Raw genomic sequence first — 16093 nt, forward strand, 5'->3', positions numbered from 1 at the left:
AACAAATGGAGACTAACCAACTCTGAGAATGGCCTCCCTGTGGGAATCATCTTCTGTCTCATCTGAGTCCCTCCAGGAACTTCGCTCAGGGCCTTGGGGCTGTCCGACCTGATTTCGAGCCAGATCAGTACAGCGCGTCCAGGCCCCGGGCATCAGCGGTAGATGAAGCCTTAACACCGCACAGCTAGCCGCAGGCTGGGAGAAGCGAATCCCCGGAGGGGCTTTAGAGAAAGGGGTATGGAGAGGGGGCGGGGGCGAAGACAGTCCCGCCCCCGCTTCTCCGTCCACTTCATTGGCCAAGGGCTTTCTGGCCCCATCCCACCTCCCACCTCCAGAGCGACGCTTAAAGTGTGCGGAGCAGGTGCCTTGGGTGGAGCCACAAGTTTTGCGCAACTGTCCTGATTGAGCGCGGCGCCCATTCATTGCCCCCAAGTGTCCGTTCATCTGCTCGGCCGCCGGTCCTCCAGAAAGGGGTTCCAGGCCGGGACGGAGCTGCCACCAGGGGGACCGAGGCCAGAAGGGGGGCCCAGAGCGCGGCTGATTCTCGCGGGCTGGGGCAAAGGGGGGTGGCCGGGGCCATGCAGTCGTGTGCCAGGGCTTGGGGGCTGCGCCTGGGTCGCGGAGCTGGGGGTGGCGGCCGCCTGGCTGGGAGCACGGGGCTACGTTGGGCGCCGCTGGTCCGGGACAGCAGTAGCGGTGGCGGGGACAACGGCGCGCCTGGGGCCTCGCGCGTCCTCGAGCGTCTCCTGCCCAGGCACGACGACTTCGCTCGGAGGCACATCGGCCCTGGGGACAAAGACCAGAGGGAGATGCTACAGGCCCTGGGGTTGGAGGTAAGGACCTTCATCTGGCCCTCCGCGGCCTCCCCTCCGCCCCGCAGGACTTCTCCGGGTGCGGCCTCCGAGCTCCCGCCCTGAGCTCTGCGCCCGCGTGGGACCCGCAGCCCGGTCCCCGGCCCTGGTGTGGGAGCCAGCTCGCGCTATGCGTCCCATCGCTTTCTCCCTTCCTTTTACTTTCTCCTGTATTCAGTCTTCGTGCCTCAGACTGTGCATTTTAAAACCACCTTCAACCCCAGTGGGCCTGCGGATGAGCCCCAACTCGGCAAGAGGAGGAGGAAGACCCCCTGGGCTTATCCGGTTGTCTTTGGTTGTCGACTGAAGTCCAACCGGAGTGGCCGAGTCCCCCCCTCCCTTCGTGATTTTCTTTCCTCATAGTGATTTCTGGTTCACTCAAAGTTTTCCATCTCTCTCTCTCTCGTCTCTGAATCCTTTTATTTTTAAAAAGAAAAGCTAATTAGGCGATTTAAAGAACGTTCCCACAAGCCTTTGTAGATGCAGAAGAGACTCTCAGCGGCCCTTTCCTCTGCCTTGTGTTTTAATTTTAGAGCATTGATGAACTGATCGAGAAGACGGTCCCTGCCAGCATCCGTTTGAAAAGGCCCTTGAAAATGGAAGACCCTGTTTGTAAGTGGCTGGGAGGGCTCCCTTACACTCGGCTTGTTCTGGCCTATTTGCCTTTTGTGGTCTCTGAAGTTCCAGCTCTGGGGTAGGATTGATTGCTCAGGACTAGCAATATATGGATAAAAATAAAACAGTAGGTACCTTCTGGCAGGGACAGGGTGGGATATTTTCATCCCTTAGGAGGGAGGTGACACATAGTGGCCTCTTTGGTAATTATCTTAAGGCCCCTGCCAACTTCTCCCAGGTTTTGTGGAGATCTTCTCACTCCCCAGGCACCCTTTAACCTGGGTGAGGCTCTCTAATCCTGTGGGTGGAGAGGTGTCATCAGGATCCTTTCAGAAAGGAAAAAGAAACTGAAAAGTGACCAAAATGGGAGGAGACCCATGCTTCTGGCCTCCCTAGCCCAAGGTTCTTTGTGTCATGTTAGCTTCACATTTGCTTTCTTACCTCACATCCACATTTTTATTACTTATCAACTGAAAGGAAGTAGTGCTTTTGAGATCCGATTATTCTAGAAAAGATTTACATTTGGTTAAGAAATCAGTTTACCGATACTTTCTTAGAATTTTGTTTTGTATTTAAAATGTTTTTAAAGGTCTAAGATTGTCTTTTAGTGCCTTTATGTGAGTATTTTTTTTTTTAAGAGGCAGAGCCTTACTTTGTCACCCTGGGTAGAGTGCCATGATGTCACAGGACTCACAGCAACCTCCAGCTCTTGGGCTTAGGCCATTCTCTTGCCTCAGACTCCCAAATAGCTGGGACTACAGGCGTCTGCCACAATGCCTGGCTATTTTTTTGTCGCAGTTTGGCCTGGGCCGGGTTCAAAACCTCCACCCCCGGTATATGGGGCTGCACCCTACCCACTGAGCCACAGATGCCACCCTTTATGTGAGTATTTGACTTCCATAGAGTGAGAGAAGAATCCACAAATCAAGAACACAGGCAAAGCTAAAGAGCTCTTAAAAAGGGGGCACCTGTGGCTCAGTGGGTAGGGCGCCAGCCCTATATACCGAGGGTGGCGGGTTTGAACCTGGCCCTGGCCAAACTGTAACAAGAAATAGGCAGGCGTTGTGGCTGGAGCCTATAGTCCCAGCTACTTGGGAGGCTGAGGCAAGAGAATGGCCTAAGCCTAAGAGCTGGAGGTTGCTGTGAGCTGTGATGCTACAGTATTCTACCGAGGGCAACAAAGTGAGACTCTGTGTCTCTAAAAAATAAAGATCTAAAAAAATTCTCAACTGCGGCTCAGTGCCTATAGCTCAGTGAGTAGGGCGCCAGCCACATACACTGGAGCTGGCTGATTCAAACCTGGCCAGGGTTTGCTAAGCAACAAGGAAAACTGCAACCCCAAAATAGCCAGGCATTGTGGTGGGCACCTGTGGTCCCAGCTACTTAGGAGGCTGAGACAAGAGAATAGCTTGAGCTCAAGATTTTGAGGTTGCTGTGAGCTGTGATGCCATAGCACTCTACCCAGGGTGACATAGTGAGACTGTTCCCCCCCAAAAAAAAGAAACCTCATCTGCAAGAAAAAATAAAAATAAAAAAAGAAAAGAAAAAGAAAAAAAATCTCATCTGCATATCTCATTTTCAATCATGTAGATAAAAATCTCTTATTTCTAGAGTCAAGTAAAGAATGCAGCTGTTTTATTTTGTTTCTATGATAGAAAGGATGTACCATGCAGATGGTAAGCTTTTTATTTTGTTTTAAAGTGGAGGACTGCAGATGTGGAGAATGTCCAGTTTGTGGGCTAATGCTGTAGCTCAAGCCATAATGAGGACTGCTGTCCTTGTTGGTTTCATGTTTAATGGCTGGGAACTTGGTCATAGAATGAAATCTGCACATTTTGTTGAACTGAACTAGGGATAGCTGATATCCTTATATATCCAAATTTAAGGAAATCAGAGTCCTGATTCATTGGATATGTGAAGAGTGAAGGATTGTGTATTTTTAAAGCAAGCCTTAGGTGAGTATTTGATGAGTGTCTTCCTGAGACTTTCAAAGTCAGAGAATTTTTAGGTTAGCTGTTTTTGCAATATATATATATACTCCAAAAAAAAAAAAAAAATCAAGCACCTTAGAACCTGGGAAACATGTCAAAGTTGTCTATCCTTTTTTAGTTCAGCTACTTGGTTCCAGCTGACTTACTGGACTATCAAAGGATTCCAGTTCTCCTTTCTGTCGTTGGAAGTAGCCTCCTGAGAAGCATAATTTGCAACTTGAGTGTAAACTTTAAACCTAGCAGTTTTTGTGACATTTTGGGCTGGTTCCATCTGGTTAGTCTGAGGTGACTCAGAGGGAAAATATTGCACAGTCAGGAGTTCCCTTCCTGCTCCCTCCTTGCCCTGAATTGGAATGCTCTCCAACAAAGCTGACTTTTGGAATAGTGGGCTGGGGCTGGTGCAGAGGGGAGGAGGAGGCATCCAGAAGGCATGAATATTTGACTCTCTTTTTTTTTTTTTGTAGAGACAGAGTCTGACTTTCTGGCCCTCGGTAGAGTGCCGTGGCCTCACACAGCTCACAGCAACCTCCAACCCCTGGGTTTAAGCGATATTCTTGCCTCAGCCTCCCAAGTAGCTGGGACTACAGGCGCCCAGCTATTTTTTGGTTGCAGTTTGGCCGGGGCCGGGTTTGAACCCGCCACCCTCGGTATATGGGGCCGGCGCCTTACTGACTGAGCCACAGGCGCCACCCGACTCTTTTTTTTTTTTTTTGGTAGAGACAGTCTTACTTTATCGCCCTTGGTAGAGGGCCGTGGCGTCACATAGCTTACAGCAACCTCCAGTTCCTGGCCTTAGGTGATTCTCTTGCCTCAGCCTCCCAATTAGCTGGGACTACAGGTGCCTGCCACAATGCCCGGCTATTTTTTTTGTTTTGCAGTTCAGCCAGGGCTGGGTTTGAACCCGTCACCCTCGATATATGGGGCCGGTGCCCTACTCGCTGAGCCACAGGTGCCGCCCGAATATTTGACTCTTAAGGTGTGCACATGTCATGATTATGAATGTTCCCCACGTGGGGAGATCACATTTGTACATATAACCTGGTAGTAGCATTTCCATTTAATTTTGCAAAGTGGCATGGTTCATGTGCATGCCTATTGTAGTCAGACAGGAATCAGAACCAAACATTTGTTTGCCCTGTACACAGAGAACTGTAATAAGAGCTAGTTCTAGGACTTTTTTTTTTTGTCGCCCTTGTTAGAATCTCATGGTGTCATAGCTTACAGCAATCTCAAACTCTTGGGCTTAAGCAATTCTCTTGCCTCAGCTTCTAATGCCTGGTCTTGAACTCCTGAGCTTAAGCAATCTTCTTGCCTCAGCCTTCCAGTTGTTTGTATTACAGGCATGAGCCACCATGCCCGGCCTAGTTCTAAGACTCTTTTTTTTTTTTTTTTTTTTGTGATTTTTTTTTGGCCGGGGCTGGGTTTGAACCCGCCACCTCTGGCATATGGGACCGGCGCCCTACTCCTTGAGCCACAGGCGCCGCCCAGTTCTAAGACTCTTAAATGTTGTCAATGCTGGGTGGCACCTGTGGCTCAGTGAGTAGGGCGCCGGCCCCATATACCGAGGGTGGTGGGTTCAAGCCCAGCCCCGGCCGAACTGCAACAAAAAAATAGCTGGGCGTTGTGGCGGGCGCCTGTAGTCCCAGCTGCTCGGGAGGCTGAGGCAGGCGAATCACATAAGCCCAGGAGCTGGAGGTTGCTGTGAGCCGTGTGAGGCCACAGCACTCTACTGAGGGCAGTAAAGTGAGACTCTGTCTCTACAAAAAAAAAAAAAATGTTGTCAATGCTAAGTACAGATTGTGAGAGTTGTTAAGAGATACTTGCCTAGTTCTTTTGCATAATTCAATAATCTCAGACATTTTTGTGATGCCTAATATGCGCTGGCACTCTTTATAGCATTTTCATACATTAATTTATTTAATCCTTATTACAAACCTATGAGGAAACTAGTGTTAACACTTTTGTTTAAAAAATGCAAAAAACAAAGAAAAATGCAAAAAACATGGTATACACAGTAGATCTAACTTGCCCAAGGTCACAGCTAGTGTGCTGTGGAGGCAGAATTCAAACACAGGAAGTCCACCTCTCCACACTCCAGCCACCACTCTGTACTGCCTTCATTGTGTCCTGTGCAAGGTAGTGGCAGTACAGAGTAGGGAACTCCTGTGTTGACTTCCCTGAGGTATTCACTTTCCAGATGTACGCAAACCCAGGAAGAATGGAATCACTCTGCTATATGCCAACTTCCCCTGTGGAAAAGTGGCTGTTTGAGCCCACAGGTATGGAACACCCAGGCTGCTGCCAGGACAAGGGAAGGGGTCGTGGAAGTACAGTATGGAGGCTGCCTGTTGAAGGATGAGCAGAGGCTGGAGAAGGCTGTTGGGAGTGAAGGGGGAAGGCGGGACTGCAGCCACAGAGACCAGTGTGTACAGGACAGAATGGCCCAACAGAATCAGGGAAGTGTACAGGTAGTTCTTCAATCACTGAGAATGTTCCCCTGCCTTTTGTACACTTAAGAATGTACCTTGAAAAAATTACCCTGATTATGAATTGGCTTTCTACTAAGTCATTATTCAGAGAAACAAGCTAAGCGACTCAGGTCAAAACCTCACCATCCTATTCAAGTGAATTCCCCCTTCTCTGGCCACATACACTCTTAAATACACATGTGCACGCACGCACAAGATGAAGATAAATGTCGTGGGAACACTGGTTTCTCTGAACGGTGCCTTTATGAGTGAATTTAGATTGCCTTTTTTTTTTGACAGTTTACTGTGTCGCCCTTGGTAGTACCATGGCATCATAGCTCACTGCAACCTCAAACTCTTGGGCTTAAGCAATTCTTTTGCCTCAGCTGCCCAAGTAGCGGGGACTACAGGTGCCCATCACAACACCCATCTATTTTTTGTCGCAGTTGTCATTGTTGTTTAGCTGGCCCAGGATGGGTTTGAACCTGTCAGCCTCGATGTGTGTGGCTGACATCATAACCACTGTGCTATGGGCACCAAGCTGCTTTTTTTTTTTTTTTTGAGAGAAGGTCTTAAGCTATCACTCTGGGTAGAGTACTGTGGCGTCATAGCTCATAGCAACCTCCAACTCTTGGGCTCAAGCGATCCTCTTGCCTCAGTTTTTGTATTTTTAGTAGAGACAGGGTCTCACTTTTGCTCAGGCTGGTCTCAAAGTCGTGAGCTCAAGCAATCCACCCGCCCCAGCCTCCCAGAGTGCTAGGATTACAGGCATGAGCCACCTTGCCCAGCTGAATGAATTTAGATTTCTTTTTTTTTTTTTTTTTGAGACAGAGCCTCAAGCTATCACCCTGGGTAGAGTGCCATGGCATAACAGCTCACAGCAACCTCCAACTCCTGGGCTCAAGCGATTCTCCTGCCTCCACCTCCCAAGTACCTGGGACTACAGGCACCTGCCACAACGCCCAGCTATTTTTTGATGCAGCTGTCATTGTTGTTTGGGCAGCCCAGGCTGGATTTGAACCCGCCAGCTCAGGTGTATATGGCTGGCGCCTTAGCCGCTTGAGCCACAGGTGCCAAGCCAAATTTAGATTTCATTATTTTTCATGTTTTGGATTCTGTATAATACTGTGTAGTCATTTTATAATTAATACAAAATTAAGAGCACTTTATGAAACAAGTCAATCACTTTTAGGTGTGGTATGCCTAACTATGCTATCTTTGCAGTGATGTCATCTCAAGGTAACTAGACCAAACTAGATCGAACTAACCTTACAGAAGCCGCAGGTATTAGAATTCACATGAAGTTGCACATTGCTGTGGAAGAGAGCGGAGAGACTAAACCCTCTAACTACAATTGCAAAGCTGAGTTGTCAGAATGAGACTTTTAGTGGACTTGTGCAAACTGAGTGTTCTAGAGTGATTTTTTTTTTTTTAGAGTGATGTTTAACTAAGGGTTAATGGAAGGCCGTGAGCAGAGCGGAGGGGACATTGTGTAACTTAGCTGTGGGTAGTGACTTTGTCACCCCAGTCAGGTTGGGCCCTGTGCTGAACTGACCAGAAGGGCACCTAGAGCCAGGCAGCTGTTCCAACACTGTGGCTATCAGTTGTCTTCCAGCTGGATGTTGCCGGTCAGCAGGTCCTGCCTATAGCCCAGTCTGCGACGTGGCTCTCCCTTGAAATTCCCAGCTCCTTGGAATTATTTCACCTTTATTTAACTAGGCTGATTCCAATAGATTTTCATTAAACAACTGTGGAGATAAATGAAGGTCAGCCAAATAGAAGAGCAAAGGCTGTATATTCTGAACTTGGCTATATCAAGGGAGTCAGACTTGAATTTTGGCAGAAGTGAAGAACCTTTTATTGTGGGTAAAGAAGGAAGGCTTCAGGATGTCCTGATTGGAGGTTATTGACAAGGGGAAGCTGTCTGAGGGTTAACTGGAAATGGGGCATCCCATGTGATTACGAGTACACGTTTAGCTTTTGTCTAGTTGGTCCTCAGTTGGAAATCATACAAAAACTAGGGAAGCTTTCAGGTGTTAACCAAATTCTGGCCATTTGTGTCCAATTGTTATAGAAGTTAATATTCAATTTCCTGAATTGTCCCTACAGAGAGCAATGTGGCTTTCTGAAAGTCTAATTGTAGCAGCTTGGCTTCCTGGATTGTTTATTATAAAGTGATTAGCTTCCTGAATAGGTACGAGTAAAGTTCTGTGTTTAAATATGGTCTGGCCATTGTCCATTTGTATATTCAGTCCATCATAACAGACTCTGTCTTGTCCTTACATTGTCATTAATTCCTATTAGGTGGATACCTGCTAAACTGATACCTTGGAGAGTCTCCCTGTAGCCTAAGTGGTTAAATGTTTATTGACCATCTATGATTGCAAGGCACTATGAGGAACATACATTTGAATAAACATAGTAACTGTCCTCAAGGAACTGACATCTCACCTTCTTAATAAATTAAGTCAGAAGATTAGAAAGTTCCAGATGCCATGAGAACTGTGTGTAAAATGTCATGAATGTTCAGAAAAGTCATGAAGAGAGACACAGAGAAAAACAGGGATTTCTAAAACAGAGTTAGGAGTTGAACTAAACCTTCTTTTGGGAGCAAAGATGATATTTCAGCATTGACTATGTTTTTTGTAAATCTGTTAAGGAAAAAACTCAAGGAAAGGCAGTACCTTCCCTGAGAAAAAGGAAATGACAAAAATGGACTATGGAAAGCAGAATTAGTGAAGTACTTATTGTTGCAGTATCATCATTGATGGCCTCTTAGAACAATTATGCTGTCAATCATTAGAGAATATTCAGAAATATATCCTAAGTAGAGGGGCGAAAATGTTTATTTTATTTTATTTACTTATTTATTTTTTTGAGACAGAATTTCACTTTGTCGTTCTCGGTAGAGTGCTGTGGCATTATAGCTCACAGCAATCTCCATCTCTTGGGCTAGGGCGCTTCTCTTGCCTCAGCCTCCCAAGTTGCTGGTACTATAGGCACCCGCCACAATGCCCAGCTTTTTTTGTTGCAGTTGCCACTGCTGTTTTAGCTGGCCAGGGCTGGGTTTGAACCCATCACCCTCGGTATATGGGGCTGGCACCCTACCCCCTGAGACACAGGCACTGCCCAAAAATATTTATTTTAAAAACAATTAATTCTAAAATAAATTATAACCAGCGTTTCTTCTTCTTCTTCTTTTTGAGACAGAGTTCTCACTTTGTTACCCCCGGGAGAGTGCCGTGGAGTTATAGCTCACAGCAACCTCAGACTACTGGGCTCAAGTGATTCTCTTACTTCAGGCTCCCAAGTAGCTGGGACTACTGGTGACTGGCACAACTAGCCTGGGCCATTTTTAGAGGCAGGGTCTCGCTCTAACTCAGGCTGGTCTTGAACTCGTGAGCTCAGGCAATCCACCTGCCTTGGCCTCCCAGAGTGCTGGGATTACAGGCATAAGCCATTGCACACCTGGCCCAGTGTTTCTTTTTTTTTTTTGAGACAGAGTTTCACTATGTCGCCCTCAGTAGAGTGCTGTGCTGTCACAGCTCACAGCAACCTCAAACTCTTGGGCTGAAGTGATTCTCTTGCCTCAGCCTCCTGAGTAGCTGTGACTACAATGCCCGGCTATTTTTTGTTGCTGTTGTCCTTGTTGTTTAGCTGGCCGGGGCCGGGTTCAAACCTGCCACCCTCGGTGTATATGGCTGGAGCTGTAGCCATCTTCTTTTTAAAGCTAGAATGCCAACTAGAAATCTCAGTCTGTATGAAGTATCATTTTTTTCTTTTTAAGAGTCATGCTGAAATGCAGTGGTGTGATCCTAGCTTACTGAAGCCTCAAACTCCTAGGTTCAATGTATCCTTCTTCCCAGCCTCCCAAGAAACTGGGACTATAGGCATGCACCACTACACACAACTAATTTTGTTACCTTTTGTAGAGATGGCGTCTTGACTATGTTGTCCAGGCTGGTTTTATTTTTCTATATATGTGTGTGTGTGTATTTTTTAGAGACAGAGTCTCACTTTATCACCCTTGGTAGAGTGCTGTGGCGTCACAGCTCACAGCAACCTCCAATTCCTGGGCTTAGGCAATTTTCTTGCCTCAGCCTCCCAAGTAGCTGGGACTACAGGCACCTGCCACAACACCTGGCTTTTTTGTTGCAGTTTCCACTGCTGCTTTTACCTGGCCAGGGCCAGGTTCGAACCTGCCACCCTCTGTATATGGGGCAGGCGCCCTACCCACTGAGCCACAGGCACCGCCCTCCCCCCAACTCCCCCACCCCACCTCACCCCCACCCCCCCGGCTGGTTTTAGACTCCTGGATCTCAAGTGATTCAAGAGAGGAAGAAAGCCTGGTGAAGTTATCATTTTTTATGACCTGGTCTCAGAAGTCTCATAGCATCACTTATTCTACACTCTATTTATTAGAGTCAGTCACTAAATCTCGGGCCTACATTCAAGGGAAAAGGAATTAATTTTCATCTTTCAAAAGGAGGAGTGTAAACAAATTTGCACCTACGATATTTTTTTTTTTTTTTTTTTGTAGAGACAGAGTCTCACTTTATGGCCCTCGGGTAGAGTGCCGTGGCCTCACACAGCTCACAGTAACCTCCAATTCCTGGGCTTAAGCGATTCTCTTGCCTCAGCCTCCCAAGTAGCTGGGACTACAGGCGCCCGCCACAACGCCCGGCTATTTTTTGGTTGCAGTTTGGCCGGGGCCGGGTTTGAACCCGCCACCCTCGGTATATGGGGCCGGCGCCTTACCGACTCAGCCACAGGCGCCGCCCGATATTTTTTTTTTTAAATAGACTATTTGTTTGAGATGGAGTCTTACTCTGAAACCCTCTGTAGAGTGCAATGGTGTGATAGCTCACAGCAACCTCAAACTCTTGGGTTCAAAAGAACCTCTTGCCTCAGCCTCATGAGTAGCTGGGATACAGGCCTTGACCACAATACCCACCTAATGTTTTCTATTTTTAATAAAGACAGAGTCTTGCTCTTGCTCAGATTGGTCTTTAAGTCTTGAGCTCAATCGGGTCTTTAAGTCTTGAGCTCAATCAATCTATCGACCTGGGCTTCCCACTTCCCAGAGTGCTAGGATTATAGGTGTGTGAGCCACGGCCCTTGGCTGACACTTCCTATCTTAAATGACAATGAATTTTATAGAACTTGAAAAAAATAGTATTAGCAAAATAAAACCAATGTACTATAATAAATTTGGCTTTATTCCTTTTTTTTTTTTTTTTTCCGAGACAGAGCTTCAAGCTATCACCCTGGGTAGAGTGCCATGGCATCACAGCTCACAGCAACCTCCAATTCCTGGGCTCAAGCCATTCTGCCTCCGCCTCCCAAGTTGCTGGGACTATAGGTACCCACCACAATGCCCAGCTATTTTTTTGGTTGCAGCCATCATTGTTGTTTGGCGGGCCTGGGCTGTATTCGAACCCCCCACGTCAGGTGTATGTGGCTGGCACCTTAGCCGCTTGAGCCATGGGTGCTGAGCCAATTTGACTTTATTCTTGAGGACTATTGTTGCGTGACTGGAGACGCGAACGAACAGCAGCTTTGGCATGGGTATAAACTCGCTCCTGTAATTATTAAGTCAAGAAACTGACTACACGGTATGGGATGGCGTGCAGCAAAATTCTTTATTCAGGGTTTTGATTTTATACCTTTCTAGTCACGTACACACTTAATCTATCATCTGTTAGTTTCACCATTACCTCATTTTACCTATCTGAAATTAACTTGAAAGGAAATATCCTATTACCATATCAACACAATCACTTCTGTAGTAAACATCTTCTTCTAGACACTGACTAATCTCTGGGCAGGTATCTAAATAAAGATCACAAAGAAGAAAGTAGCCACAGGGGGACAGAGTTAATGGAAGAGTATCTTCAAGCTTTCACTCAGTTTACTCAGTATGAAGTAACGACTGTGTCTTTTCCTCAGGGCAGAACACCTATAGACCTCTGACAATATGTTGTTAACATACGTCAACCTTCTGGCCTGTATCTCTGAGGAAGGTCGGCAAGCCCTTTGATCTCAGGCTTCACAGGGCACACAGCTTCAGAGAATGGGCTTGTGGAATTTTTAACTCCAGGCAAGCTAACTCTGCTTGTGTCCCAGGGGGGCCCAGGTCCCTTAAGCCTCTGCAAAAAAAGCAAGCCATTTTAAACTCACACTGAGTTCACTTTGTGTGCTTGATGTAGGATATGTTTATTTCTAAATAATATCCTACAACTATTAAGGACCATTTGCCCACACATAAGATGCCCTGGACCACTCAGCGTTTTAGTCTTTGACTTTTGTTAGCAGTAGGTTATTGAGCTACTATTACGAAATCACTTCCTATAGCTTCTTCCATCTGCTTCTATTCCACATTTAATTTTAATTATTATTTTTTTAGACAAAGTCTCACTCTGTCACCCCCGGTTAGAGTGCCTTGGCGTCATAGCTCACAGCAACCTCAAACTCTTGGGCTCGTTCCATTCTCCTGCCTCAGCCTCCCAAGTAGCTGGGACTACACGTGTGCACCACAATGCAGGGCTAGTTTTTCCTATTATTAATAGTGATGGGGTCTCACTCTTGCTCAGGCTGGTCTTAAACTCCTGAGCTCAAGTGATCCTCCTACTTTGGCCTCCCAGAGTGTTGGGATTACAGACATGAGCCACTGTGCCCAGTCCTAGTCCATATTTATTGAGAGGCTTCTGTGGAAGATAAGATACTGCTTTAGGTTCTGGGTGTATAGAGTCAGGAAGTTAAAGATGATAAAGATATAATCCCTGTTTTTAGGTTATATCTGTTAGGGAGGTAGGTATTGAATAGTTCTATGGGTTTGCAAATAGGATGGGTGCTTTGGCTGAGGTTATGGCATAAGGAGATGTAGAAGTGTAGAAATAGGTGGTTATTTGAAGGGTAGTGAACAGACCACACGAGTAGAACATTAGGTTGCAGAGGGGCATGGAAAACAAAGTATGGGACGGCAGTATGGATGGATCATCCATAGGGAATTTTTTCCCCCTTTAAGTAATGGGGAGACATTAAAAGCTATTCCCTGCCAGCTGCAGGGGCTGGCATCCCAGCTATTTGGGAGGCTGAGGCAGGAGAATGGAACGAGCCCAGGAGTTCATGACCAGCCTGGACGGCACAGTGAGACTCCATCTCTACTAAAGGAAAAGAAGTAAAAAATAAAAGTTATTACATAGGGAAGTGGTAGAATTCATGCTATATTTTGCAGAATGCCTCTGAGATCAGAGGCAGGTAAACCAACTTGGAGATTATTGGACAGTTTAGATGTGAGATGTTAAATGCGCATTAGTTCTGGCTTACCAGGAAGTAAACATCAAGACTTTTTCTTTTTTTTTTTTTTGAGACAGAGTCTCACTTTTTGGCCCTCGGTAGAATGCCGTGACGTCACACAGCTCGCAGCAACCTCCAACTCCTGGGCTTAGGCGATTCCCTTGCCTCAGCCTCCTGAGTAGCTGGGACTACAGGTGCCCGCCACAATGCCTGGCTATTTTTGTTGCTGTTTGGCCAGGGCCAGGTTTGAACCCACCACCCTCGGTATATGGGGCTGGCGCCCTACCCACTGAGCCATGGGCACTGCCCAAAACATCAAGATATTAAATATGGAAGAAAGTTATTGGGAATGGGAACCTTCAGACTAAAGTAGATCTGACTCTGGCAGAAAGGGAGAGAGATAGAAGGAAAATTGGGTAGAAATAGTCTTACAAGGCAGCACAGATGTTAGATGTTTGTTTTGTTTTTGTTAGAGACATAGTTTCACTCCATCACCCTCTGATAGAGTGCCGTGGCGTCACACCACACGGCAACTTCCAGCTCTTGGGCTTAGGCAATTCTCCTGCTTCAGCCTGCCAAGTAGCTGGACTACAGGTGCCGGCTACAACGCTCAGCTATTTTTTGTTGCAGTTTGGCCGGGGCGGGATTTGAACCCGCCACCCTTGTTATATGGGGCCAGCACCCTACTCACTGAGCCATAGGCGCCACCTAGAAGTAAGAATGTTTTAATCAGGCCAAGAGGGAGTCCTTGAACTATAGTCACCCACTGGAGAACTCTCAAGTCTCAAGAGACTGAGTCTGCAGTCTAGTTAGTTCTGCTGGGCAGTCATTGGCTGCAGCAACCCATGACAAGCATGGTTTTGGTGCAAATGTGGTGGTTGATCCAGAGGGGCAGCAGGTGGGGCTGTCAGTCTGTTTCTAGCCTGGGTGTCTTGGGGTGATGGCTATGTCATTGACAGAGAGGGAAAGTCCTTCTTGAGCAGAATTGGGTTTGACGTTCTCATGGGAACTGCATTTGGAAAAGTTGAAGCAGGAGTTGGAAAGTAGAAACTAGAACTCGAAAGAGGTAAAAGATGGAGTGGCAGTTTTAGTGAATGTTCTGAATGAATTCCTGGGAATAAATGAAATTTCCCAGGGATGGAGTGTAGGGAAGAAAGTAAAAGCCAGGAAGACGGGAAATAGTATAGTGGAAGGAGGGAGGCAGAGCAGCCTGAGCTGAAGTCATTGGTCAGGATGGTAAGTTTTCACGCGGGGGTGTGTGTGTGTGTTTCTGGCCCGTGTCATATTCTGGGCCTTTCTTAAGGCACAGAGGGAAGAAAGTCCACATAAAGACACAAGGACTCTCTGAGGGGGTGTCTCTGAGGGCTGCCTGACTGATGATCTCTCTGCATGAGAGCCTGGAAGGATGAGACTGAACATCAGGGATATGGGAATTTCAGAAGAGCTATTGTGTGCCTCTGGGTGGTGAAGACTCTATCTAGAACAACCTGTGTGAAGGACCCATTGAAACTGAATTTGTAAGGTCTTAGAGGACCTCCTCGCTCCAGTACCATTCAGTGATCTGGGAACAAGAACAGAGAAACGTGGTGACTGAGTTCAGCAGAAGTGAGGACTTCAAGGTCCACTAGTCAGCTCAGGTCAACTGGGTTTGCAAAGAGGTGAGGTAGCCCCATCCACATTTCCTGTAAACTCTGACAAACCTGTGAACCTGGGGTGTTAGACAACAAGATTGAAAGCTGCTTGCTATGTTCTGATTTACATTCATTTTTTTTTCCTTTTTTCAGAGACAGAGTCTCACTCTGTTGTCATTGGTAGAGTGCTATAGTGTCACAGCTCACAGCAACCTCTAACTCTTGGGCTTAGGTGATTCTCTTGCCTCAGCCTCCCAAGCAGCTGGGACTACAGGCACCCGCCACAACATCTAGCTATTTTTTGTTGCAGTTTGGTGGGGCCGGGTTTAAATCCGCCACCCTCGGTATATGGGACCGGCGCCCTAATCACTGAGCCACAGGCACTGCCCCACTTCTGTTCTTTATGTCCTCTTTCCACCACATTGAATTGCACCGTGCTTTGCAATGTTTTTATTTTTTCTTTTCTTTTTTGAGACAGTCTCACTATGTCACCTTTGATAGAGTGCTATGGCATCACAGCTCACAGCAACCTCAAACTCGTAGGCTTAAGTGATTCTCTTACCTCAGCCTCCCAAGTAGCTGAGACTATAGGTGCCCATCACAACACCCAGCTATTTTTTTTGTTGCAGTTGTTATTGTTGTTTAGCTGGCCCGGGCTGTGTTCGAACCTGCCAGCCTCAGTGTATGTGGCTGACGCTGTAACCGCTGTGCTATGCAAGCCGAGCCCATTTTTTTCTTTTTTGAGACAGTCTCGCTTCTGTTGTTGGTGCTACAGTGCAATGGCATTAGCCCAGTTCACAGCAACCTGAAACTTATGGATTCACGAGATCCTCTTGCCTCAGCCTCCCAAGGTGCCAGGCTAATTTTTCTATTTTTAGTAGAGATAAGTCTCATTCTTGCTTAGGCTAAACTCCTGAGCTCAAGGGATCCTCCCACCTTAGCCTCCCAGAGTCCTAGGATTACAGGCATGAGCCACCTTGCCCAGAACTTCCTTAATAGCTGCAGATTTCCTTTTTTTTTTTTTTTTTTTTGTAGAGACAGAGTCTCACTTTATGGCCCTGGGTAGAGTGCCGTGGCCTCACACAGCTCACAGCAACCTTCAACTCCTGGGCTTAAGCGATTCTCTTGCCTCAGCCTCCCGAGTAGCTGGGACTACAGGCGCACGCCACAATGGTTGCAGTTCAGCAGTTCAGCCGGGCCGGGTTTGAACCCGCCACACTCGTATATGGGGCTGGCGC

At 46.9% G+C, this 16093-nt stretch overlaps 1 protein-coding gene across 1 annotated transcript in view; it reads left to right on the forward strand.

The window, feature by feature from the left end:
- The first annotated feature begins 345 nt into the window (after positions 1-345).
- GLDC (glycine decarboxylase) overlaps positions 346-16093 on the forward strand; it is a 118190-nt gene continuing 102442 nt past the window's right edge. The window contains exons 1-2 of the mRNA XM_053573195.1: positions 346-833; positions 1385-1463. Of these exons, the coding sequence (XP_053429170.1) occupies positions 579-833; positions 1385-1463 (334 nt within the window). The 5' untranslated portion in view covers positions 346-578. The remainder of the gene's footprint in view (positions 834-1384; positions 1464-16093) is intronic.

Source organism: Nycticebus coucang, chromosome 2, assembly GCF_027406575.1.
Source record: "Nycticebus coucang isolate mNycCou1 chromosome 2, mNycCou1.pri, whole genome shotgun sequence".
NCBI lineage: Eukaryota > Metazoa > Chordata > Mammalia > Primates > Lorisidae > Nycticebus > Nycticebus coucang.